The sequence below is a fragment of the Pleurodeles waltl genome, chromosome 3_2 (assembly GCF_031143425.1).
Source record: "Pleurodeles waltl isolate 20211129_DDA chromosome 3_2, aPleWal1.hap1.20221129, whole genome shotgun sequence".
Taxonomy (NCBI): domain Eukaryota; kingdom Metazoa; phylum Chordata; class Amphibia; order Caudata; family Salamandridae; genus Pleurodeles; species Pleurodeles waltl.
Window position 1 is genome coordinate 213,409,715 of NC_090441.1, and position 26,074 is coordinate 213,435,788.

General features: G+C 49.3%; 1 protein-coding gene across 1 annotated transcript in view; it reads left to right on the forward strand.

Annotated features, from left to right (window-relative positions):
- The window catches only part of SLC4A3 (solute carrier family 4 member 3), a 706,827-nt gene that overhangs the window by 82,106 nt on the left and 598,647 nt on the right, over positions 1 to 26,074 (forward strand). The window contains exons 2-3 of the mRNA XM_069227213.1: positions 12,359 to 12,519; positions 20,669 to 20,822. Coding sequence (XP_069083314.1) covers positions 12,463 to 12,519; positions 20,669 to 20,822 — 211 coding nt within the window. The 5' untranslated portion in view covers positions 12,359 to 12,462. The remainder of the gene's footprint in view (positions 1 to 12,358; positions 12,520 to 20,668; positions 20,823 to 26,074) is intronic.

Here is a 26,074-nt window from a genome sequence, read left to right on the forward strand (position 1 = left end):
TCAGTGGTTATGCTCTCTCATTTCTTTCCAAATTGTCACTGACAGGCTAGTGACCATTTTTACCAATTTACATTGGCTTACTGGAACACCCTTATAATTCCCTAGTATATGGTACTGAGGTACCCAGGGTATTGGGGTTCCAGGAGATCCCTATGGGCTGCTGCATTTCTTTTGCCACCCATAGGGAGCTCTGACAATTCTTACACAGGCCTGCCACTGCAGCCTGAGTGAAATAACGTCCACGTTATTTCACAGCCATTTTACACTGCACTTAAGTAACTTATAAGTCACCTATATGTCTAACCTTTACCTGGTAAAGGTTAGGTGCAAAGTTACTTAGTGTGAGGGCACCCTGGCACTAGCCAAGGTGCCCCCACATTGTTCAGAGCCAATTCACTGAACTTTGTGAGTGCGGGGACACCATTACACGCGTGCACTACATATAGGTCACTACCTATATGTAGCTTCACCATGGTAACTCCGAATATGGCCATGTAACATGTCTATGATCATGGAATTGCCCCCTCTATGCCATCCTGGCATTGTTGGTACAATTCCATGATCCCAGTGGTCTGTAGCACAGACCCTGGTACTGCCAGACTGCCCTTCCTGGGGTTTCACTGCAGCTGCTGCTGCTGCCAACCCCTCAGACAGGCAGCTGCCCTCCTGGGGTCCAGCCAGGCCTGGCCCAGGATGGCAGAACAAAGAACTTCCTCTGAGAGAGGGTGTGACACCCTCTCCCTTTGGAAAATGGTGTGAAGGCAGGGGAGGAGTAGCCTCCCCCAGCCTCTGGAAATGCTTTGTTGGGCACAGATGTGCCCAATTCTGCATAAGCCAGTCTACACCGGTTCAGGGACCCCTTAGCCCCTGCTCTGGCGCGAAACTGGACAAAGGAAAGGGGAGTGACCACTCCCCTGACCTGCACCTCCCCTGGGAGGTGTCCAGAGCTCCTCCAGTGTGCTCCAGACCTCTGCCATCTTGGAAACAGAGGTGCTGCTGGCACACTGGACTGCTCTGAGTGGCCAGTGCCACCAGGTGACGTCAGAGACTCCTGCTGATAGGCTCCTTCAGGTGTTAGTAGCCTATCCTCTCTCCTAGGTAGCCAAACCCTCTTTTCTGGCTATTTAGGGTCTCTGTCTCTGGGGAAATTTTAGATAACGAATGCAAGAGCTCATCCGAGTTCCTCTGCATCTCCCTCTTCACCTTCTGATAAGGAAACGACCGCTGACCGCGCTGGAAGCCTGCAAACCTGCAACATAGTAGCAAAGACGACTACTGCAACTCTGTAACGCTGATCCTGCCGCCTTCTCGACTGTTTTTCTGCTTGTGCATGCTGTGGGGGTAGCCTGCCTCCTCTCTGCACCAGAAGCTCCGAAGAAATCTCCCGTGGGTCGACGGAATCTTCCCCCTGCAACCGCAGGCACCAAAAAGCTGCATTACCGGTCCCTTGGGTCTCCTCTCAGCACAACGAGCGAGGTCCCTCGAATCCAGCGACGCTGTCCAAGTGACCCCCACAGTCCAGTGACTCTTCAGCCCAAGTTTGGTGGAGGTAAGTCCTTGCCTCACCTCGCTGGGCTGCATTGCTGGAAACCGCGACTTTGCAGCTACTCCGGCCCCTGTGCACTTCCGGCGGAAATCCTTTGTGCACAGCCAAGCCTGGGTTCACGGCACTCTAACCTGCATTGCACGACTTTCTAAGTTGGTCTCCGGCGACGTGGGACTCCTTTGTGCAACTTCGGCAAGCACCGTTTCACGCATCCTCGTAGTGCCTGTTTCTGGCACTTCTCCGGGTGCTACCTGCTTCAGTGAGAGCTCTTTGTCTTGCTCGACATCCCCTCTCTCTTCAGGTCCAATTTGCGACCTCCTGGTCCCTCCTGGGCCCCAGCAGCGTCCAAAAACGCCAAATGCACGATTTGCGTCTAGCAAGGCTTGTTGGCGTCCTTCCGGCGGGAAAACACTTCTGCACGACTCTCCAAGGCGAGAGGGATCCGTCCACCAAAGGGGAAGTCTCTAGCCCTTTTCGTTCCTGCAGAAACCTCAGCTTCTTCTGTCCAGTCGAAGCTTCTTTGCACCCGCAGCTGGCATTTCCTGGGCATCTGCCCATCTCCGACTTGCTTGTGACTTTTGGACTTGGTCCCCTTGTTCCACAGGTACCCTAGATTGGAAATCCACAGTTGTTGCATTGCTGGTTTGTGTCTTTCCTGCATTATTCCTCTAACACGACTATTTTGACCTTAGGGGAACTTTAGTGCACTTTGCACTCACTTTTCAGGGTCTTGGGGAGGGTTATTTTTCTAACTCTCACTCTTTTCTAATAGTCCCAGCGACCCTCTACAAGGTCACATAGGTTTGGGGTCCATTCGTGGTTCGCATTCCACTTTTGGAGTATATGGTTTGTGTTGCCCCTATCCCTATGTTTCCCCATTGCATCCTATTGTAACTATACATTGTTTGCACTGTTTTCTAAGACTATACTGCATATTTTTGCTATTGTGTATATATATCTTGTGTATATTTCCTATCCTCTCACTGAGGGTACACTCTAAGATACTTTGGCATATTGTCATAAAAATAAAGTACCTTTATTTTTAGTATAACTGTGTATTGTGTTTTCTTATGATATTGTGCATATGACACTAAGTGGTACTGTAGTAGCTTCACACGTCTCCTAGTTCAGCCTAAGCTGCTCTGCTAAGCTACCATTATCTATCAGCCTAAGCTGCTAGACACCCTATACACTAATAAGGGATAACTGGGCCTGGTGCAAGGTGCAAGTACCCCTTGGTACTCACTACAAGCCAGTCCAGCCTCCTACATTGGTTGTGCAGTGGTGGGATAAGTGCTTGAGACTGCTTACCACTCTTGTCATTGTACTTTTCATAAGAGAAAAATATACAAAACAAGGTCAGTGTATATACACATAGCCAAAAAGTTTTGCATTTCCTCTTTTCACTCTTTTCTAAGTGCTGAAAAGTACTTCTAAAACTTTCAAAAAGTTCTTAAAAGTTTAAAAAGTTTTTTTCTGTCTTTCCAAAAAGTTCTGAAAACTTTTTTTCTCTTTTTCTATCACTTTAACTCTCTCTAAAAAATGTCTGGCACAGGAAAAAATGTTGAACTGTCCAAACTTGCATATGATCACCTTAGCTGGAAAGGAGCAAGGAGTCTCTGCATAGAGAGAGGTTTGAGTGTAGGGAAGAATCCTTCCTTTGAACTGTTAATTAACATGCTTAGAGTACAGGATAAGGCCATAAGTGCCCAATCTGTTGAAAAAGTAGCTAATGGTTCTCAATCTGATCCAGGGACTCCCCCAGGAAAAGATTCAGGAAAGAAACTTCTCAGCCTGCCCATTACTAGACAGTCTAGCATAGTTGGTACAGAGGTTGAATCACACCATACTGATGGTGTGCTCTCACATTATACTGGTAGCCAAGCTGTTAGGGTGCCCTCTGTAAGGGACAGGTCTCCTTCTGTTCATTCCCATCATACCTCTGTATCTAGAAATGTCCCTTCCACCCACCCTGATGACAGATTGTTAGAAAGGGAGCTCAATAGATTGAGAGTGGAACAAACCAGACTGAAGCTCAAGAAGCAACAGCTGGATTTGGATAGACAGTCTTTAGAATTAGAGAAGGAAAGACAGAAGTTGGGTTTAGATACCCATGGTGGCAGCAGCAGTATTCCCCATAGTCATCCTGCAAAAGAGCATGATTCCAGGAAACTGCACAAGATAGTTCCCCCTTATAAGGAGGGGGATGACATTAACAAGTGGTTTGCTGCACTTGAGAGGGCCTGTGCTGTACAGGATGTCCCTCAAAAGCAGTGGGCTGCTATCCTATGGCTATCATTTAGTGGAAAAGGTAGGGATAGGCTCCTTACTGTAAAAGAAAATGATGCCAATAATTTCCAAGTTCTTAAGAATGCACTCCTGGATGGTTATGGCTTAACCACTGAACAGTACAGGATAAAGTTCAGAGAAACCAAAAAGGAGTCTTCACAAGACTGGGTTGATTTCATTGACCAGGCAGTGAAGGCCTTGGAGGGGTGGTTACATGGCAGTAAAGTTACTGATTATGACAGCCTGTATAACTTAATCCTGAGAGAGCATATTCTTAATAATTGTGTGTCTGATTTGTTGCACCAGTACTTGGTGGACTCTGATCTGACCTCTCCCCAAGAATTGGGAAAGAAGGCAGACAAATGGGTCAGAACAAGAGTGAACAGAAAAGTTCATACAGGGGGTGACAAAGATGGCAACAAAAAGAAGGATGGTAAGTCTTCTGACAAGGGTGGGGACAAATCTAAAAATGAGTCTTCATCAGGCCCACAAAAACACTCTGGTGGGGGTGGTGGGTCCAAATCCTCCTTTAATCAGAACAAGGAAAAGAAACCATGGTGCTATTTATGTAAAATAAAAGGCCATTGGACAACAGATCCCAGTTGTCCAAAGAAAGGCACCACAGCTCCTACCACTACAACCCCTACTGCTACACCTAGTGTCCCTACTAATAGCAGTGGTGGTGGGAGCAAACCTACTAATAGCCAATCCAAGGGAGTAGCTGGGCTCACTTTTGGTAATTTAGTTGGGGTTGGTCTGATTAGGGAGACCACAGAGGCTACTTTAGTCTCTGAAGGGGCTATTGATTTAGCCACTTTGGTTGCTTGCCCCCATAACTTGGAGAAGTACAAGCAACTAACCCTAATAAATGGTGTTGAGGTCCAGTCCTACAGGGACACAGGTGCCAGTGTCACAATGGTGATTGAGAAACTGGTGCACCCTGAACAACACATACTTGGACACCAGTACCAAGTAACCGATGCTCACAACATAACACAAAGCCACCCCATGGCTGTTGTAAATCTCAACTGGGGGGGGGGTAACTGGTCCAAAGAAAGTTGTGGTAGCTTCAGATTTACCTGTAGACTGTCTATTAGGGAATGATTTGGAGACATCAGCTTGGTCAGATGTGGAGTTGGAGGCCCATGCAGCAATGCTGGGCATTCCAGGGCATATTTTTGCTTTGACAAGGGCTCAGGCCAAAAAGCAAAAAGGACAGGGAAGCTTGGATCCTGGAACAATGGACCAAGTGCTCCCTAAAGCTAGGGCTAGTAGAAGCAAACCACTTCCTACTATCCCTCCCTCTACAGTGGATTCTACTTCTGAGGAAGAAGAATTCCCTCCCTGTGCAGAACCTACACCAGAGGAGCTGGAAGCAGACACGGCTGAGCTTTTGGGTGAAGGGGGGCCTGCCAGGGAGGAGCTGAGTGTGGCACAGCAAACCTGTCCCACATTAGAGGGTCTCAGACAGCAAGCTGTCAAACAGGCTAATGGGGATGTCAGTGACTCTCACAGAGTTTACTGGGAGGACAACCTCTTGTACACTGAGCATAGGGATCCTAAACCTGGAGCTGCCAGGAGATTAGTGATTCCTCAGGAGTACAGAAAGTTCCTCCTAACACTGGCACATGACATTCCCCTAGCTGGGCACCTGGGTCAAATGAAAACTTGGGACAGACTGGTTCCATTGTTTCATTGGCCTAGGATGTCAGAGGACACAAAGGAATTTTGTAAGTCCTGTGAAACCTGTCAAGCCAGTGGCAAGACAGGTGGCACTCCAAAGGCACCCCTTATCCCACTGCCTGTGGTTGGGGTTCCCTTTGAAAGGGTAGGGGTTGACATAGTTGGCCCCCTCGACCCTCCTACTGCTTCAGGCAATAGGTTTATCTTAGTGGTAGTGGACCATGCCACAAGATATCCTAAAGCTATTCCTTTAAGGACCACTACAGCACCTGCAGTGGCAAAGGCCCTCCTGGGAATATTTTCCAGGGTGGGCTTCCCAAAGGAAGTAGTATCAGACAGGGGAAGCAATTTCATGTCTGCATACTTAAAGGCCATGTGGAAGGAGTGTGGTGTAACTTACAAGTTCACAACACCCTATCATCCACAAACAAATGGACTGGTGGAGAGATTTAATAAAACTCTCAAAGGCATGATTATGGGTCTCCCTGAAAAACTCCGCAGGAGATGGGATATCCTTCTACCATGCCTCCTTTTTGCCTACAGGGAGGTACCCCAGAAAGGAGTGGGCTTCAGCCCCTTTGAACTTCTTTTTGGACACCCTGTTAGGGGTCCACTCACACTTGTAAAGGAGGGTTGGGAACAACCTTTAAAAGCTCCTAAGCAGGATATTGTGGATTATGTACTTGGCCTCAGATCAAGGATGGCTGAGTACATGAAAAAGGCCAGTAAAAACCTTCAGGCCAGCCAAGAGCTCCAGAAGCAATGGCATGATCAGAAGGCTGTTTTGGTTCAGTACCAACCAGGGCAGAAAGTGTGGGTCTTGGAGCCTGTGGCCCCAAGAGCACTCCAAGATAAATGGAGTGGACCCCACACAATTGTTGAAAAGAAGGGTGAAGTCACCTACTTGGTTGACTTAGGCACTGCCAGGAGTCCCCTTAGGGTGCTCCATGTCAACCGCCTGAAACCCTACTATGACAGGGCTGATCTCACCCTGCTCATGGCAACAGATGAGGGACAGGAAGAAGACAGTGATCCTCTACCTGATCTCTTCTCTTCCACAGAACAAGATGCTCTTGTGGAAGGTGTAGTTTTTGCTGATTGTCTTACTGCTGAGCAGAAAGATAATTGCATAAATCTCCTAGGACAATTTTCAGAACTCTTCTCTACTGTGCCAGGCACCACTTCTTGGTGTGAGCACACTATAGATACTGGAGACAGTTTACCTGTCAAAAGTAAGATCTATAGGCAGCCTGACCATGTCAGGGACTGCATAAAGCAAGAAGTTCAGAAAATGTTGGAACTAGGAGTGGTTGAGCACTCTGACAGTCCATGGGCTTCTCCTGTGGTACTGGTACCAAAACCCAATTCAAAAGATGGAAAGAAGGAAATGAGGTTTTGTGTAGACTATAGAGGTCTCAACTTGGTAACCAAAACTGATGCTCACCCTATACCCAGGGCAGATGAGCTTATAGATACACTGGCATCTGCCAAGTATCTAAGCACTTTTGATTTGACTGCAGGGTATTGGCAGATCAAATTGTCAGAAGATGCTAAACCTAAGACTGCATTTTCTACCATTGGAGGACATTACCAGTTTACTGTAATGCCTTTTGGTTTGAAAAATGCACCTGCCACTTTTCAGAGGTTGGTGAACACAGTCCTGCAAGAGCTGGAAGCTTTCAGTGCAGCATATTTGGACGATATAGCTGTCTTTAGCTCCAGCTGGGATGAGCACCTGGTCCACCTTTGGAAAGTTTTGGAGGCCCTGCAAAAGGCAGGCCTCACTATCAAGGCTTCAAAGTGCCAGATAGGGCAGGGTAAGGTGGTTTATCTGGGACACCTTGTTGGTGGGGAACAGATTGCACCACTTCAGGGGAAAATCCAAACTATTATTGATTGGGTTCCCCCTACCACTCAGACTCAGGTGAGAGCCTTCCTAGGCCTCACTGGGTATTACAGGAGGTTCATTAAGAACTATGGCTCCATTGCAGCCCCTCTTAATGACCTCACTTCCAAGAAAATGCCTAAAAAGGTATTATGGACAGCAAGCTGTCAGAAAGCTTTTGAGGAGCTGAAGCAGGCCATGTGCTCTGCACCTGTCCTGAAAAGCCCTAGTTACTCTAAAAAATTCTATGTCCAAACTGATGCATCTGAATTAGGAGTAGGGGCAGTCCTATCACAACTTAATTCTGAGGGCCAGGATCAACCTGTTGCTTTTATTAGTAGGAGGTTGACCCCTAGAGAAAAGCGTTGGTCTGCCATTGAGAGGGAGGCCTTTGCTGTGGTCTGGGCTCTGAAGAAGTTGAGGCCATACCTGTTTGGCACTCACTTCATTGTTCAGACAGACCACAAACCTCTACTTTGGCTAAAACAAATGAAAGGTGAAAATCCTAAATTGTTGAGGTGGTCCATATCCCTACAGGGAATGGACTATACAGTGGAACATAGACCTGGGAGTAGCCACTCCAATGCAGATGGACTCTCCAGATATTTCCACTTAGACAATGAAGACTCATCAGGTAATGGCTAGTCTTATTGTCCTTCGTTTGGGGGGGGGGGTTGTGTAGGAAAGTACCATCTTGCCTGGCATGTTACCCCCATTTTTCACTGTATATATGTTGTTTTAGTTGTATGTGTCACTGGGACCCTGGTAACCCAGGGCCCCAGTGCTCATAAGTGTGCCTGAATGTGTTACCTGTGTAGTGACTAACTGTCTCACTGAGGCTCTGCTAATCAGAACCTCAGTGGTTATGCTCTCTCATTTCTTTCCAAATTGTCACTGACAGGCTAGTGACCATTTTTACCAATTTACATTGGCTTACTGGAACACACTTATAATTCCCTAGTATATGGTACTGAGGTACCCAGGGTATTGGGGTTCCAGGAGATCCCTATGGGCTGCAGCATTTCTTTTGCCACCCATAGGGAGCTCTGACAATTCTTACACAGGCCTGCCACTGCAGCCTGAGTGAAATAACGTCCACGTTATTTCACAGCCATTTTACACTGCACTTAAGTAACTTATAAGTCACCTATATGTCTAACCTTTACCTGGTAAAGGTTAGGTGCAAAGTTACTTAGTGTGAGAGCACCCTGGCACTAGCCAAGGTGCCCCCACATTGTTCAGAGCCAATTCACTGAACTTTGTGAGTGCGGGGACACCATTACATGCGTGCACTACATATAGGTCACTACCTATATGTAGCTTCACCATGGTAACTCCGAATATGGCCATGTAACATGTCTATGATCATGGAATTGCCCCCTCTATGCCATCCTGGCATTGTTGGTACAATTCCATGATCCCAGTGGTCTGTAGCACAGACCCTGGTACTGCCAGACTGCCCTTCCTGGGGTTTCACTGCAGCTGCTGCTGCTGCCAACCCCTCAGACAGGCAGCTGCCCTCCTGGGGTCCAGCCAGGCCTGGCCCAGGATGGCAGAACAAAGAACTTCCTCTGAGAGAGGGTGTGACACCCTCTCCCTTTGGAAAATGGTGTGAAGGCAGGGGAGGAGTAGCCTCCCCCAGCCTCTGGAAATGCTTTGTTGGGCACAGATGTGCCCAATTCTGCATAAGCCAGTCTACACCGGTTCAGGGACCCCTTAGCCCCTGCTCTGGCGCGAAACTGGACAAAGGAAAGGGGAGTGACCACTCCCCTGACCTGCACCTCCCCTGGGAGGTGTCCAGAGCTCCTCCAGTGTGCTCCAGACCTCTGCCATCTTGGAAACAGAGGTGCTGCTGGCACACTGGACTGCTCTGAGTGGCCAGTGCCACCAGGTGACGTCAGAGACTCCTGCTGATAGGCTCCTTCAGGTGTTAGTAGCCTATCCTCTCTCCTAGGTAGCCAAACCCTCTTTTCTGGCTATTTAGGGTCTCTGTCTCTGGGGAAATTTTAGATAACGAATGCAAGAGCTCATCCGAGTTCCTCTGCATCTCCCTCTTCACCTTCTGATAAGGAAACGACCGCTGACCGCGCTGGAAGCCTGCAAACCTGCAACATAGTAGCAAAGACGACTACTGCAACTCTGTAACGCTGATCCTGCCGCCTTCTCGACTGTTTTTCTGCTTGTGCATGCTGTGGGGGTAGCCTGCCTCCTCTCTGCACCAGAAGCTCCGAAGAAATCTCCCGTGGGTCGACGGAATCTTCCCCCTGCAACCGCAGGCACCAAAAAGCTGCATTACCGGTCCCTTGGGTCTCCTCTCAGCACAACGAGCGAGGTCCCTCGAATCCAGCGACGCTGTCCAAGTGACCCCCACAGTCCAGTGACTCTTCAGCCCAAGTTTGGTGGAGGTAAGTCCTTGCCTCACCTCGCTGGGCTGCATTGCTGGAAACCGCGACTTTGCAGCTACTCCGGCCCCTGTGCACTTCCGGCGGAAATCCTTTGTGCACAGCCAAGCCTGGGTCCACGGCACTCTAACCTGCATTGCACGACTTTCTAAGTTGGTCTCCGGCGACGTGGGACTCCTTTGTGCAACTTCGGCGAGCACCGTTTCACGCATCCTCGTAGTGCCTGTTTCTGGCACTTCTCCGGGTGCTACCTGCTTCAGTGAGGGCTCTTTGTCTTGCTCGACATCCCCTCTCTCTTCAGGTCCAATTTGCGACCTCCTGGTCCCTCCTGGGCCCCAGCAGAGTCCAAAAACGCCAAACGCACGATTTGCGTCTAGCAAGGCTTGTTGGCGTCATTCCGGCGGGAAAACACTTCTGCACGACTCTCCAAGGCGAGAGGGATCCGTCCACCAAAGGGGAAGTCTCTAGCCCTTTTCGTTTCTGCAGAAACCTCAGCTTCTTCTGTCCAGTCGAAGCTTCTTTGCACCCGCAGCTGGCATTTCCTGGGCATCTGCCCATCTCCGACTTGCTTGTGACTTTTGGACTTGGTCCCCTTGTTCCACAGGTACCCTAGATTGGAAATCCACAGTTGTTGCATTGCTGGTTTGTGTCTTTCCTGCATTATTCCTCTAACACAACTATTTTGACCTTAGGGGAACTTTAGTGCACTTTGCACTCACTTTTCAGGGTCTTGGGGAGGGTTATTTTTCTAACTCTCACTCTTTTCTAATAGTCCCAGCGACCCTCTACAAGGTCACATAGGTTTGGGGTCCATTCGTGGTTCGCATTCCACTTTTGGAGTATATGGTTTGTGTTGCCCCTATCCCTATGTTTCCCCATTGCATCCTATTGTAACTATACATTGTTTGCACTGTTTTCTAAGACTATACTGCATATTTTTGCTATTGTGTATATATATCTTGTGTATATTTCCTATCCTCTCACTGAGGGTACACTCTAAGATACTTTGGCATATTGTCATAAAAATAAAGTACCTTTATTTTTAGTATAACTGTGTATTGTGTTTTCTTATGATATTGTGCCTATGACACTAAGTGGTACTGTAGTAGCTTCACACGTCTCCTAGTTCAGCCTAAGCTGCTCTGCTAAGCTACCATTATCTATCAGCCTAAGCTGCTAGACACCCTATACACTAATAAGGGATAACTGGGCCTGGTGCAAGGTGCAAGTACCCCTTGGTACTCACTACAAGCCAGTCCAGCCTCCTACACCCTATCCCTATGTGCCCTCATTGCATCCTATTGTAACTATACATTGTTTGCACTGTTTTCTATTACTATACTGCATATTTCTGGTATTGTGTACATATATCTTGTGTATATTTGCTATCCTCATACTGAGGGTACTCACTGAGATACTTTTGGCATATTGTCATAAAAATAAAGTAGCTTTATTTTTAGTATATCTGTGTATTCTGTTTTCCTATGATATTGTGCATATGACACTAGTGGTACTGTAGGAGCTTCACTCGTCTCCTAGTTCAGCCTAAGCTGCTCTGCTAAGCTACCATTATCTATCAGCCTATGCTGCTAGACACCCTATACACTAATAAGGGATACCTGGGCCTGGTGCAAGGTGTAAGTACCCCTTGGTACTCACTACAAGCCAGTCCAGCCTCCTACAATAATGCATACTGAAACATAATGTAACCTCTTGTATCTCACTTGAATGTTGCCAATTGGCTGATAAAACAATAAAAACATATTTAAAAAAAAAAAAAGTGACCGCCAAGATGTAAATGAGGGCCTATGTCATAGCAGTGATGCAGGCACTTTGGCGAAAAGGCTCCGAAGGGAGATGAATGAATGAATGAATTAATGAATGAAGAGAATTTGTAAAGTGCAGCAGGCGCTCCAACCGGAGCATCCTGTCATTAGCACAGCCCCCGGGGCACCCTTTGAGATGGAGCTCACACAAGGAGTCCTACAGAGACAGGGTGACTGCTTGTATGGACGGCACCCCACACTCCTATTTAGGTTTAAGTGTACAGTTTGCACAACAAACTCACTTTTTGCAGTCTTGCAGGTTTTTTTCTTCCTACGTTCTCCCTGTTCTCTTATCTGTCTCTCCCTCCTTCTCTGGGCCAGAGAGGTGGTCTCAAATAAAGTCCCGGTCCCCAAAAATGACGGCCACCTGTACACCTGCAGCCACTGGCAGTGGTGTATCCCTGGCCCCCAACTTCAAAGGTTTAACCCTGACTACTAAAGAGATGTCACTGTGTCCACCTTACACATCATTCACTGTTTCAATATTGACTTCATAATTTTTTATTTCATTTTGTCGCAGGATGTTTTTACTCTCTACTTTAAAATCTATTGGTAATGGATAATACTGTTCTCTTACGACATTTGTAAAGTATAAAAAATAAAATAAAGAAATAAGCCATCCTCCCTTGTTCAGTGCTATCTTCCATGAGTTCCACTATAATATGTAATAAAAACTAAAATACATTGAAAAAAATCTTTATTTTTTCATCTTCATCCCTCTCTCTAGGTTTTATGCTGCTCTCCACATTTCCTGTTTCGATGCCGGTTAAAGAGAAGGGCTGACATCGCCCCCTGGCTGTGTGGGCTGGTTCTACAGCCAGCCATCCCATCATGGCCGCCAGAGACACCCCTCTTCACCTGGGCAGTGTCTTCATTAACATGCAACAGGTATGCACTCATAGAGGGCCTATTTAACCTCATTACTGTGGGCTTTAGCGATCCAGCCATTGTTGTAGGCCTGAGTAGAGCAAACAAGTGTCTTACAGGAGTGAAGGGCAGGTCTTACAGCGGCTTTACTGGTAGATGGGTAATCTCTATGCCACAGAAGGTTTTTACAGCGTGCACTGGTCGTGTTAAGCTGTGAGTTGCACCAAGAGTTTGGCCGTGTTCGATGTTAGTGGAAGTAGGAATCAATGAGTGGAGCGAACTGTTGGACCTGGCCCATTTTGCTGGGTTATCCCCAAACTCTTTGCCTTCTTCCTCCTATTTTTTCTGACCTGTTTTTGTTGGCTTTAGTACTCTGGGCACTTTACCACTGCTAACCAGTGCTAAAGTACATATGCTCTCTATCTAAGTTGCATTGGTCATTGGATTCTCCATGAGTGCTGTATTTGATCTACTAGTAAGTCCCTAGTACAGTGCACCAGGCATGCCCAGGGACTGTAAATCAAACACAACTAGTAGGAGATTGTGCCACCCTCCTGAGTAGCCCTGTAAACATGTGTCAGACCTGCCACTGCAGTGTCTGTGTGTGCAGTTTTAAACTAACAGTTTGACCTGGCAAGTGCACCCACTTGCCAGGCCCAAACGTTACCTTTTAATACATATGTCACCTCTAAAGTAGGCCCAAGGCAGCCCCATAGGCAGGGTGCAGTGTATTTAAAAGGTAGGGCATATACTGGTGTGTTTTACATGTCCTGACAGTAAAATACTGCTATATTTGTTTTTCACTACTGCAAGGACTATCTCTCCTATAGGGTAACATAGGGATTACCTTCAAATATCCTTTAAGTGTAATTTCTCATTGGGAGTAGATAGAGATGTGGAGTTTGGGGTCTCTGAACTCACAATTTAAAAATACATCTTTTGATGAAGTTGTTTTTTGAATTGTAAGTTTGAAAATGCCACTTTTAAAAAGCGGGAATTTTCTTGCTTAGCTATTCTGTGACTCTGCCTGTCTGCTGAATACACGTCTAGGTTAGGATGATAGTTGGGCTGTTTGTACATTCACTCTAGACAGTCACACAAAGCGAGTTGAGGTATGCCCTGCATATCCTGATGGCCCATCACCAGGCTGAAGGGTGTTCCTGAGCTAGAGAGGTGGGAGGAGCTGACACTTGCACCTGTATAGGCCTGTGTCTGTCCTCACACAAAGTACTCTCCAACCCCCTGGAGTGTGTCTGGGGCAGGACAGGGAAAGGCAGTGTCTTGTGCACTACAAAACTTGCCTACTTCCAAGACAGAAATGAGTATAAGTACTGGACCTCTGACCCCACAAAGTTGGAATCTTCTGGACCAAGGACATTCTGCCAGGCAGAAGAGCTGGATGCTGTAGGAGGGACTGCCACTCTGCCTGTTGCTTTGTTGTGCTGGTCTTCTGCTTGCTGCTCTGTCCTGGGAGTTAAAGGACTGCAATTTGCTTTCTACTAGGGGTGTGCGGGGAAGGTCCACTACGCTGGCAGAGCTAACAGAGTTTTTGGCACTCCGTGCTCCGCTTGGAGTGCGGAGTTCATCCAAAAACTCCCCTAGCTTGCCCGCGGAGCTGAGCTCACCCATAGCCTAGTTGTTGGCTTCACAGCGGCAAGCACAGAACTGGGCTGCAGTGCGTAATGGAGCACGGGAAAAGGGGGCAGAGAGAGTGAGGGACCCAGGCCGCTGCTGAGGACGATGAAGAGAGGACCCAGGTAAGTCCTGGTCTCTTCTTTTCTTTTTCCTTGTTTGTGCACACTGGTGCACAAACAAGGACTGACACTGAATTCAAGCTGAGGCCACATGCAGTGAAAGCTGCTGTTTCAGGTCTCTTGTGCACTGGCCTGTCCTGTGTGCAGTGCAAACGGGGCAGGTCAGTGCACAAGAGGCCTGGCACCCTTTGCTGGCCATAGGCAGTGAAAGAAAGCTGCTGTTTCAAGCCTCTTGTGCCTGGGATCTGTGCGGCTCCGTGACCGGCTCGCACTCCCTCACGATTGACATCAGACTGTTGGGAATGACTCCGTCAAGATGCTGTGATATCCCCAGTTGGAGCTATTGTGTTTCTAAGCATTTTACTAAGATTTAATATTTGAAAATGCGTATGTTTACTTGTGTATTTTGGATTTGTTGTTGTTTTGGTTTTGTTTACTCAACTGGTGTGGAGTACTTTTGTGGTGTTTTCACTGTGTTACTGTGTTTTGGTACAAATACTTTACTCATTGCCTCTGAGATAAGCCAGACTGCTCATGCCAAGATACCAATGCGGTGAGCAGGGGTTATCTTAGGTGTGTGACTCCCTTACCCTGACTAGAATGAGGGTACCTATTTGAACAGGGTGCAAACTGTAGGAAGGTAGCCTCTTTCCAGCCTTGTTACCCCCACTTTTGGCCTGTTTGTGAGTATATGTCAGGGTGTTTTTGATGTCTCATTGGGATCCTGCTAGCCAGGGCCCAGTGCTCATAGTGAAAACCCTATGTTGTCAGTACGTTTGATATGTGTCACTGGGATCCTGCTAGCCAGGACCCCAGTGCTCATAATGTATGCCCTGTATGTGTTCCCTGTGTGATACCTAACTGTATCACTGAGGCTCTGCTAACCAGAACCCCAGTGTTTATGCTCTCTCTGCTTTTAAAATTGTCACTGCAGGCTAGTGACTAATTTTACCAATTCTCATTGGCACACTGGAACACCCTTATAATTCCCTTGTATATGGTACCTAGGTACCCAGGGTATTGGGGTTCCAGGAGATCCCTGTGGGCTACAGCACTTCTTTTGCCACCCATAGGGAGCGCAGACAATTCTTACACAGGACTGCCACTGCAGCCTGAGTGAAATAATGTCCACGTTATTTCACAGCCATTTTTCACTGCACATAAGTAACATATAAGTCACCTATATGTCTAACCCTCACTTGGTGAAGGTTAGGTGCCAAGTTACTTAGATTGTGGGCACCCTGGCACTAGCCAAGGTGCCACCACATTGTTAAGGTAAATTCCCCGGACTTTGAGAGTGCGGGGACACCATTACATGCGTGCACTACATATAGGTCAATACATATATGTAGCGTCCCCATGGTAACTCCGAACATGGCCATGTAACATGTCTAGGATCATGGAATTGTCACCCCAATACCATTCTGGAATTGGGGGACAATTCCATGCATCCCCGGGTCTCTATCACAGAACCCGGGTACTGCCGAACTTGCTTTCCGGGGTCTCCACTGCAGCTGCTGCTGCTACCAACCCCCCAGACAGGTTTCTGCCCCCCCGGGGCCTGGGCAGCCTTGTCCCAGGAAGGCAGAACAAAGAATTTCCTCTGAGAGAGGGTGTTACACCCCCTCCCTTTGGAAATAGGTGTGAAGGGCTGGGGAGGAGTAGCCTTCCCCAGCCTCTGGAAATGCTTTGATGGGCACAGATGGTGCCCATCTCTGCATAAGCCAGTCTACACCGGTTCAGGGATCCCTCAGCCCTGTTCTGGCGCGAAACTGGACAAAGGAAAGGGGAGTGACCACTCCCCTAACCAGCACCTCCCATGGGAGGTGCCCAGAGCTCCTCCAGTGTGTCCCAGACCCCTGCCATCTTGGATTCAGAGGTGTTGGGGCACAATGGACAGCTCTGAGTGGCCAGTGCCAGCAGGTGATGTCAGAGACCCCTCCTGATAGGTGCTTACCTTTCTCAGTAGCCAATCCTCCTTTCTGGGCTATTTAGGGTCTCTCCTCTGGGCTATTCCCCAGATAACGAATGCAAGAGCTCACCAGAGTTCCTCTGCACTTCCCTCTTCGATTTCTGCCAAGGATCGACTGCTGACTGCTCCAGGACACCTGCAAAACTGCAACAAAGTAGCAAGACGACTACCAGCAACATTGTAGCGCCTCATCCTGCCAGCTTTCTCGAATGTTTCCTGGTGGTGCATGCTAAGAGGGCTGTCTACCTTCACCCTCCACTGGAAGCCAAGAAGAAATCTCCCGTGGGTCGACGGACTCTTCCCCCTGCTAACGCAGGCACCAAACTTCTGCATCACCGGTCCTCTGGGTCCCCTGTTCATCCTGACAAGTGTGGTCCCTGGAACACAGGAGCTGGGTCCAAGTATATCCCACAGTCCAGTGGCCCTTCTGTCCAAATTTGGTGGAGGTAAGTCCTTGCCTCCCCACACCAGACAGCAAACCTGTGTACTGCGTGATCTGCAGCTGCTCCGGCTTCTGTGCACTTTTCCAAGGATTCCTTTCTGCACAGCCTAGCCTGGGTCCCCAGCACTCCGTCCTGCATTGCCCAACTCGCTGAGTTGGACTCCGACATTGTGGGACCCTCCTTTGTGACTCTGAGTCGACTGCTGTCCTCAGGTCTTCTAAGTGCCTGTTCCGGTACTTCTGTGGGTGCTGCCTGCTTTTGTGGGGGATCTCTGAGTTGCTGAGCAAGGGTCTGTCTCCAAGGGGCGACATCCTGGTCCTTCCTGGGCCCCAGCAGCACCCAAAATCCTCAACCACGACTCTTGCTGCTAGCAAGGCTTGTTTGTGGTATTTCTGCGTGGAAATACTCCTGCATCCTCCAGCATGCCGTGGGACATCTTCTGACCAGAGGAGAAGTTCCTGGCACCTTCCGTTGTTGCAGAATCTTTGGCTTTTTCCACCCGGAGGCAGCCCTTTTGCACCTTCATCCGGGGTTTAGTGGGCTCCTGCCCCCCCGGACACTTGCGTGACTCTTGGACTTGGTCCCCTTCCTTTTCAGGTCCTCAGGTCCAGGAATCCGTCTTCGGTGTTTTGCTGGCAGTTGTGGTTCTTGCAGAATCCCCTATCTCGACTATACTGTCTTTCTGGGGTAGTAGGGTAACTTAATTCCTACTTTTCAGGGTCTTGGGGTGGGGTATCTTGGACACCCTTAGTGTTTGCTGACACTCCAAGCGACCCTCTAGAACCTACACAAGGCCTGGGGTCCATTCGTGGTTCGCATTCCACTTTTGGAGTATATGGTTTGTGTTGCCCCTAGGCCTATTTCTAACTGTTGCATCCTATTGTGATTCTACATTGTTTGCACTACTTTTCTTACTGTTACTTACCTGTTTTGGGTTTGTGTACATATAATTTGTGTATATTACTTACCTCCTAAGTGAGGGTATTCTCTGAGATACTTTTGGCATATTGTCACTAAAATAAAGTACCTTTATTTTTAGTAACTCTGAATATTGTGTTTCTTATGATATAGTGCTATATGATATAAGTGGTATAGTAGGAGCTTTGCATGTCTCCTAGTTCAGCCTAAGCTGCTCTGCTATAGCTACCTCTATCTGCCTAAGCTGCTAGAAACACCTCTATTCTACTAATAAGGGATAACTGGACCTGGCACAAGGTGTAAGTACCACAAGGTACCCACTATAAGCCAGGCCAGCCTCCTTCACAAACATCTGCCAGCGAGAGACCCCATTTCTAACAAGTGATCCACAGACTATAATCTGAACGACCTTTGTTCTAGGTAGAGGTAAACACTGGGGGAGTGGCTGCTGGAGCCGAGGAAATGTCATCTGAAGAGGGTTTAGGCCAGGGCTGGACAATAAATAGCAGGCTGACGTTTGGAAGGTATCCTGCTGGTAGAATTGAAGTGGACCCATTGAAGGACCTACAAATGTTCAGACAAAGCCTGATTAATAGGGGACCACTGGATTACTTGATCAGAGGAGGCAAAGGTAATGTCATGGCAATGTCTTGCAGTTTGTAAGGAGAGAGTTGGGGGTGTTACTAGCTGTTGAAGATGATTACCTTAAAGTGAGCGAAGAATCTCAGAAGAGTCGGAACTGGATGGGGAATCAACCTATAAATGGATATCCTCTAAACAGTGGTTCCCAACTTGTGGTCCGGGGTCCCCTGGGGGTCCATGAGGCCTCCTCTGGTGGTCCTTGACGGCTAAGAAAATTAATAATATTAAAAGATTAATAAAGTGTATATAAATTAACTGACTAAATATACTACTGAAAATGTTAAAACGTACTGTAAATTTCAAGGAATTCGAAATTGGAGGCTAAAAATGTAAATAGTGTCCTTAGATTGATTTCTGGGCACAGCGCGGGTGCATCAAACAGGATATAGAGTGGGCGATGTGTGGCTTCAATTGAACTTAGAAAAGCTCCAAAAGCTCCAATCTTCCTATTAAAATTTGACATTTTTATTCATATGTGTTTTCAAATTAAATAAAATGTGTTATCATTTGTCTATGTTTTTTTTTGTATTGCTTTGAGGTTCAAATGATCAACAATGTTTAGGCCGGGGTCCCTGCCTTCCAGTAATGATTTAGTGGAGGGGTCCCCACCTTCCAGTAATGACTCATTGGGGGGGGGGGGCTGCCTTCCAGTAATGATTTAGTGGGGGGGTCCCCACCTTCCAGTAATGACTCATTGGTGGGTCCCTAGATTCCAATAACGATTCATCGGGGGATCCCGGGGTCCAGTAATGATAAAGTGGGGATCCACAGAAGTCAAAAGGTTGAAAACTACTGCTCTGAAGAGAACCTTGAGGAGTGACTCAGACCGACGAGGACAAGAAGGTCCGCTCTCAGGGTGTGGCTTGTATGACAGGCAGAGGAGCGCCCACATAGAAGGCCACGAGCAGAATGGTGGGAGAGGCAGATAGAAGGACTGGTTCAGCATGAGGGAAATGCACAAGGGCAGGAGTTGACGTCTTCAAGGTGTCTCTGAACAGGATTGACAATCCACCATCCTTTTCACTAGGGTGGGGAGGCTTTGAAATCCCTGAAGGGGGTGGGGGCTGGTGGGCCATGTGCATAAACAGTTAATACCTAGACATGAAAGAAATAAAGCAGTTTATATGAGTCTCCCACCAACCGGCTCTGCCCCAAGGATCTGAGGAAGTGACCTGTGGTTGAATGAGGGGCTGATTGGGACCCCTTCATCCTGCAGAGGGAGCTCACCACCCCCTCTTCTGGGGTAGCTGTATGTCCTACAAGGCGTAAGGATACTAAACACATTCCACTACTGCAAATACATAGAGACCTGCATCAACATGCAACCAAATAAACATGGGGGACTTTCAGCATCACTAGAAAATGATTCTATAAGCCATTCATACCTAGGATAAACAATTTAAAATACTCTCCTGGTGAGTGAACCTAAGACATCCTTTGATGGAGGCATCTGCTAAAATGTTGCGGTCGGGGGCAGTGGTGTCAACAGGAGACTACTTGTAGTCTTAGGCATTGGTCTCATGTGTGTGTGGGGGGGGTGCGTGCGTGCATGTGTGAGTGCGTGTGTGGATGTGTGTGTGGGTGTGTGTTGTGCGTGTGGGGGGTGCGTGCGTGCATGTGTGAGTGTGTGTGTGGATGTGTGTGTTGTGCGTGTGGGGGGTGCGTGCGTGCATGTGTGAGTGCGTGTGTGGATGTGTGTGTGGGTGTGTGTTGTGCGTGTGGGGGGTGCGTGCGTGCGTGCATGTGTGAGTGCGTGTGTGGATGTGTGTGTGGGTGTGTGTTGTGCGTGTGGGGGGTGCGTGCGTGCATGTGTGAGTGTGTGTGTGGATGTGTGTGTGGGTGTGTGTTGTGCGTGTGGGGGGTGCGTGCGTGCGTGCATGTGTGAGTGTGTGTGTGGATGTGTGTGTGGGTGTGTGTTGTGCGTGTGGGGGGTGCGTGCGTGCGTGCATGTGTGAGTGCGTGTGTGGATGTGTGTGTGGGTGTGTGTTGTGCGTGTGGGGGGTGCGTGCGTGCGTGCATGTGTGAGTGTGTGTGTGGATGTGTGTGTGGGTGTGTGTTGTGCGTGTGGGGGGTGCGTGCATGGGTGAGTGTGTGTGTGGATGTGTGTGTGTGTGTGTGTTGTGCGTGTGGGGGGTGCGTGCGTGCGTGCATGTGTGAGTGCGTGTGTGGATGTGTGTGTGGGTGTGTGTTGTGTGTGTGTGTGGTTTGTCCACAGTTCACACCACTGATTAAGGAGTGTGAACTGGGACAGAAGCACAAGTGCAGCCGAAGCAGGTCTGGGGTCCACAATCTGTGTTATCTCTAATCACTGAAGACTCAAGGGGGACCTTGCACTGATAGAAATTGGATGTCATTGGAGAAAGGTGACCTTCTGAGCCCTCATCAAGGCTCCTTGGACCTCACACATGCACAAACATTCAAAGCTCTTGATTTCTTTCTAGGTGGAGCTGGGCGCTGAGGAATGTTCTCCGGATCAGGAGGAAGAAGATCTGGACAAGACCCTGTCCATCACCACCTTTGGGGAACTCATAAGCAAGTCGTCTCCACGAGATCTCGAGAAGCAGCAACGCAGCTACAGTGAAAAGGACTTTGAATGTAAGTTGCGTAAACGTGCCCATGGACAACACATTTCATGGACTGCATGCTATAAGTTCCACAACATAACATCCAGTGACGAAGTTTACGTCATCACAACTGCTACTAAGTCCAGAATGGGCATGTATGCCTCACAAACTATACACATGGCCACCAGACTTAGGACCTGATTTAGATCTTGGCGGACGTGAATGCTCAGTCCCAAACGTGACGGATATCCCGTCTGCCATATTACGATCCTATTATATCCTATGGAGATCTAATACGGCAGACGGGATATCTGTCACTTTTGCGACGGAGTATTCCATCCGCCAAGATCTAAATCAGGCCCTAATGACGAAGTATTCCGTCCGCCAAGATCTAAATCAGGCCCTAAATCCCATTGTCCTCTATGGGATTTAGATTTCAGTGGATGGGAATCCGTAACCGTTGTGAGGGAGTATTCCCTCTGCCAAGATCTAAATCAGGCCCTAAGTGATATTTTACTAGAATGGCAAGTAAATCACTACCATTTATCTTTGTCCATGAGTGATTGGGATGCGGTAGAGATTGCATCTCCTCGGAGGAGATCTGGGATACTTTCTCAGGCGTGGCCTGTTGGGATGGGAATATCTCCCGCATCGTAAGCAGACATGTACACCTGCTGTGGGAGCCCCCTTGCTTCTGAAACTGGCATCCTAACATTTCCTTTAGCCCGAGCATCACACGAGTCCAGCATGTGTACACAGGATATGGCCTGTTGCTAGTGATAACAGGCACATACCCTGTGACCTGGGGACGGGGGGCTTGCAGTACGCATTGAAAGATTCTTCATGCCGCAAGTGAATCACGTGAAGCGGCTGTGGCACAATACTAAGTTGTGTGAATCGGTGACATGGCCAGATGTTTTTCTCTGTGTCAAGGAAAGAAGTCTCTTCTGACACGTGCCATGTAACGCTCTGCTGTTGTGTGAACCCCAGAACCTTGTGCTTGTCCCATGTCTGTACATCCAGTGGGTGTGGACCTCATGGTTGGAAGTATAGCTCTGTGCGTGGTGTGACTCAACGCTCGGCCAGTTGGGTAGATTCTGGTGAAGCATGGCACGAGGTGGATGGTGGTGCAGCTCCCCCAGACGGTGGGGGTGCACTGCCTGCATCCGGCGGCTGGAGGGTGGAGACCCAGACACTGAAGCGAGACATGATGGAGACGAGGCTGCTGCTGGAATGCAGTGGTGCGCACCTGGTTACCAAAGGGATGCTGGTTATTTATTTGTGCGCACTACAAGCTGATCGATGACGTTTCTAGCAAGGCCCTTCTTTTTGTCTGCCCCTGATTACTGTTTCAGGAAAGCTGATGACAGCCGGGTGCGGAGATCTCACGCTTCACTGCGCCCGTAATTAAATAGTTTTGCTAGGAGATTACATCATTGCTGCTGCCTGTGAAAACCATCACTTTGCACAAAGGCTGCGTCTGATGAACAGGCAGACAATGACATTGGAACGAGAAGGACCCCAAACCGTTCTGAAAGATTGGACAGTGCATCCACAATCTCTGTCTGGAAAGTGTTTTTTGAAATGTGATGCAAACCACAGCACTTTTTTCCGGTTCCAAGTACCTTTACCAAGGACGGGAGTGCTCCGCAGAGTACTTGAAGAGCTTGTGTGTTATGTGGCTGGTGTCTGCATGACAGGCAGTCTCCTGGAGATGAAGGAACATCACCTGAAGTCTGCACAGATCCCTAAAGGTCTGTCATGCACATAAGGGCTGACCTGCCTGTTCAGAGAGATAAGAAGAGTGTCTGGAGCTGCAGGAGCACAGACTGTCCAGGAGGAGAAGACGGCTCTGTTCAAAGAGTGCAGAACGTCCAGAAGTCGCTGACCTTCCTTTACTGTTGCTCGCCGACTCAGAGCGAGTTCAGCGGACGAGCCACAGTCGCCACTGATGCAGAAGCCTGCTCGCAGCCCTGCGGCTGCAACTTCCAGATGATGACCCCATGTGATCCCAACCCGCAGGCCTTGATTGACCTCAATGGGCACCCACTGGTGGTCCCGAGGGCACATCTGGCAGGATGGACATCTGCAGAGCTGGCTTGCCGTGCTGTGACCTGTGGCAGCCCAAGTCCTCAGTAAAGCTGCCGATGAGATCCTGCACCAGAGGAACCACCGCTGAAAGCACCAGCCAGGAGACTGCCCGCGAGCACTGCACGACACGACAACATGACCAGGAAACTGAGCCTCACACATGAAAGGCTGAGCTAGCCGTGCACATGTTCTGTGGGTGGACACTGAGGGACATTTGAAAAACCCTATTTTCATTATCAACTGTTGAAATTAAGAAAGAGGTGCACCACATGAGTAGAGACCCAGGGCTTGATGTATGAAATTATATTTTTGTATTTCCAAAAAAGCGAATCCTACAAATCGCTATTTAAGAATTGCAAAATGGAATGTGCAAAAATAGAGATTTCCTAATAGCGATTCCTACGGAGAAGGAAATGACTATTAGGAAATACAAAACCAAGGGTGCCTATGGGCCTATGTCCCCCGATGCACCCCAAGAAAAGCTCACAAGTGCCCTAAGGGCATGTGAGCACTACATGGCACTTTGGAAAATGCGTTTTGGGTGAATTTTTTAAGAGCGCATGCGGTTACTACTAACTTGGAGTCAATGGTAATTGCATTTCCTAAATGTCACTTTCGCATTTAGGAATTGCTTTGCACATGTGCTTAAGAAATCGCAAATAGGAAATCCCTATTTCCGATTTACTACTTAAAGAAGCGCAAAATGTGATTTCTGCTGGGTAGAAGTCATATTTTGCGATTCCCTATCTGCCTCTGTACACATGGAAAGGTCATTTAGCATTTCTTAATTGACTGAAATAGTGATTCCTTAGAAATGATAAATCCTTTTCCACATCAGGGCCTAGTGAAGTGCATCTGTGGCTAACCTATGATTATGTCTCCATTTGAACAGAAAGCCACAGAAACTTCTAGAAGGGTATGAGGGTGCCATGCAGGGTATTAACACTTACCTAGGAGTTGTAGTTTGATTCACAGCCCGGTAGCTGAGCCCCTTTGGATTGTGTAGTAGTTGCATTCTTAAATTACTTCTCTTCACTAGGATGATCACTGCACTTGACAGTTCATTACTGCATCTGTTTCACTGCTGAGTTATCAGCTTGAGCCCCCCACACTACCTCCCTGAGAAGCCTCTGACTGCTGGTCCTGAGTCCCCCACACTACCTCCCTGAGAAGCCTCTGACTGCTCGTCCTGAGCCCCCACACTACCTCCCTGAGAAGCCTCTGACTGCTCCTCCTGAGGTCCCACACTACCTCCCTGAGAAGCCCCTGACTGCTCGTCCTGAGCCCCCCACACTACCTCCCTGAGAAGCCCCTGACTGCTCGTCCTGAGCCCCCCACACTACCTCCCTGAGAAGCCTCTGACTGCTCCTCCTGAGGCCCCCCCACACTACCTCCCTGAGGAGCCTCTGACTGCTTGTCCTGAGCCCCCCACACTAGCTCCCTGAGAAGCCTCTGACTGCTCGTCCTGAACCCCCCAGACTACCTCCCTGAGAAGCCTCTCACTGCTCGTCCTGAGGTCCCACACTACCTCCCTGAGAAGCCCCTGACTGCTCGTCCTGAGCCCCCCACACTACCTCCCTGAAAAGCCTCTGACTGCTCGTCCTGAGCCCCCCACACTACCTCCCTGAGAAGCCTCTCACTGCTGGTCCTGAGTCCCCCACACTACCTCCCTGAGCCTCTGACTGCTCCTCCTGAGGCCCCCCCACACTACCTCCCTGAGGAGCCTCTGACTGCTTGTCCTGAGCCCCCCACACTACCTCCCTGAGAAGCCTCTGACTGCTGGCCCTGAGCCCCCTCCCCACACTACCTCCCTGAGAAGCCTCTGACTGCTCGTCCTAAGTCCCACACTACCTCCCTGAGAAGCCTCTGACTGCTCTTCCTGAGTCCCCCCCACACTACCTCCCTGAGAAGCCTCTGACTGCTGGTCCTGAACCCCCCCCACACTACCTCCCTGAGAAGCCTCTGACTGCTCGTCCTGAGCCCCCCCCCACACTACCTCCCTGAGAAGCCTCTGACTGCTCGTCCTGAGTCCCCCACACTACCTCCCTGAGAAGCCTCTGACTGCTCGTCCTGAGCCTCCCACACTACCTCCCTGAGAAGCCTCTGACTGCTCGTTCTGAGCCCCCCACACTACCTCCCTGAGCCTCTGACTGCTCCTCCTGAGGCCCCCCCACACTACCTCCCTGAGGAGCCTCTGACTGCTTGTCCTGAGCCCCCCACACTACCTCCCTGAGAAGCCTCTGACTGCTGGCCCTGAGCCCCCTCCCCACACTACCTCCCTGAGAAGCCTCTGACTGCTCGTCCTAAGTCCCACACTACCTCCCTGAGAAGCCTCTGACTGCTCTTCCTGAGTCCCCCCCACACTACCTCCCTGAGAAGCCTCTGACTGCTGGTCCTGAACCCCCCCCACACTACCTCCCTGAGAAGCCTCTGACTGCTCGTCCTGAGCCCCCCCCCACACTACCTCCCTGAGAAGCCTCTGACTGCTCGTCCTGAGTCCCCCACACTACCTCCCTGAGAAGCCTCTGACTGCTCGTCCTGAGCCTCCCACACTACCTCCCTGAGAAGCCTCTGACTGCTCGTTCTGAGCCCCCCACACTACCTCCCTGAGAAGCCTCTGACTGCTGGCCCTGAGCCCCCTCCCCACACTACCTCCCTGAGAAGCCTCTGACTGCTCGTCCTAAGTCCCACACTACCTCCCTGAGAAGCCTCTGACTGCTCGTCCTGAGCCCCCCACACTACATCCCTGAGAAGCCTCTGACTGCTCGTCCTGAGTCCCCACCCCTCCTCCCTGAGAAGCCTATGACTGCTCGTCCTGAGTCCCCACACTACCTCCCTGAGAAGCCTCTGACTGCTCGTCCTGAGTCCCCACACCACCTCCCTGAGAAGCCTCTGACTGCTCGTCCTGAGTCCCCACACTACCTCCCTGAGAAGCCTCTGACTGCTCGTCCTGAGCCCCCCACACTACCTCCCTGAGAAGCCTCTGACTGCTGGTCCTGAGCCCCCACACTACCTCCCTGAGAAGCCTCTGACTGCTCGTCCTGAGTCCCCACACTACCTCCCTGAGAAGCCTCTGACTGCTGGCCCTGAGCCCCCCCCCACACTACCTCTGTGAGAAGCATGTGACTGCTATTCCTGAGCCCCCCACACTACCTCCCTGAGAAGCCTCTGACTGCTCGTCCTGAGCCCCCC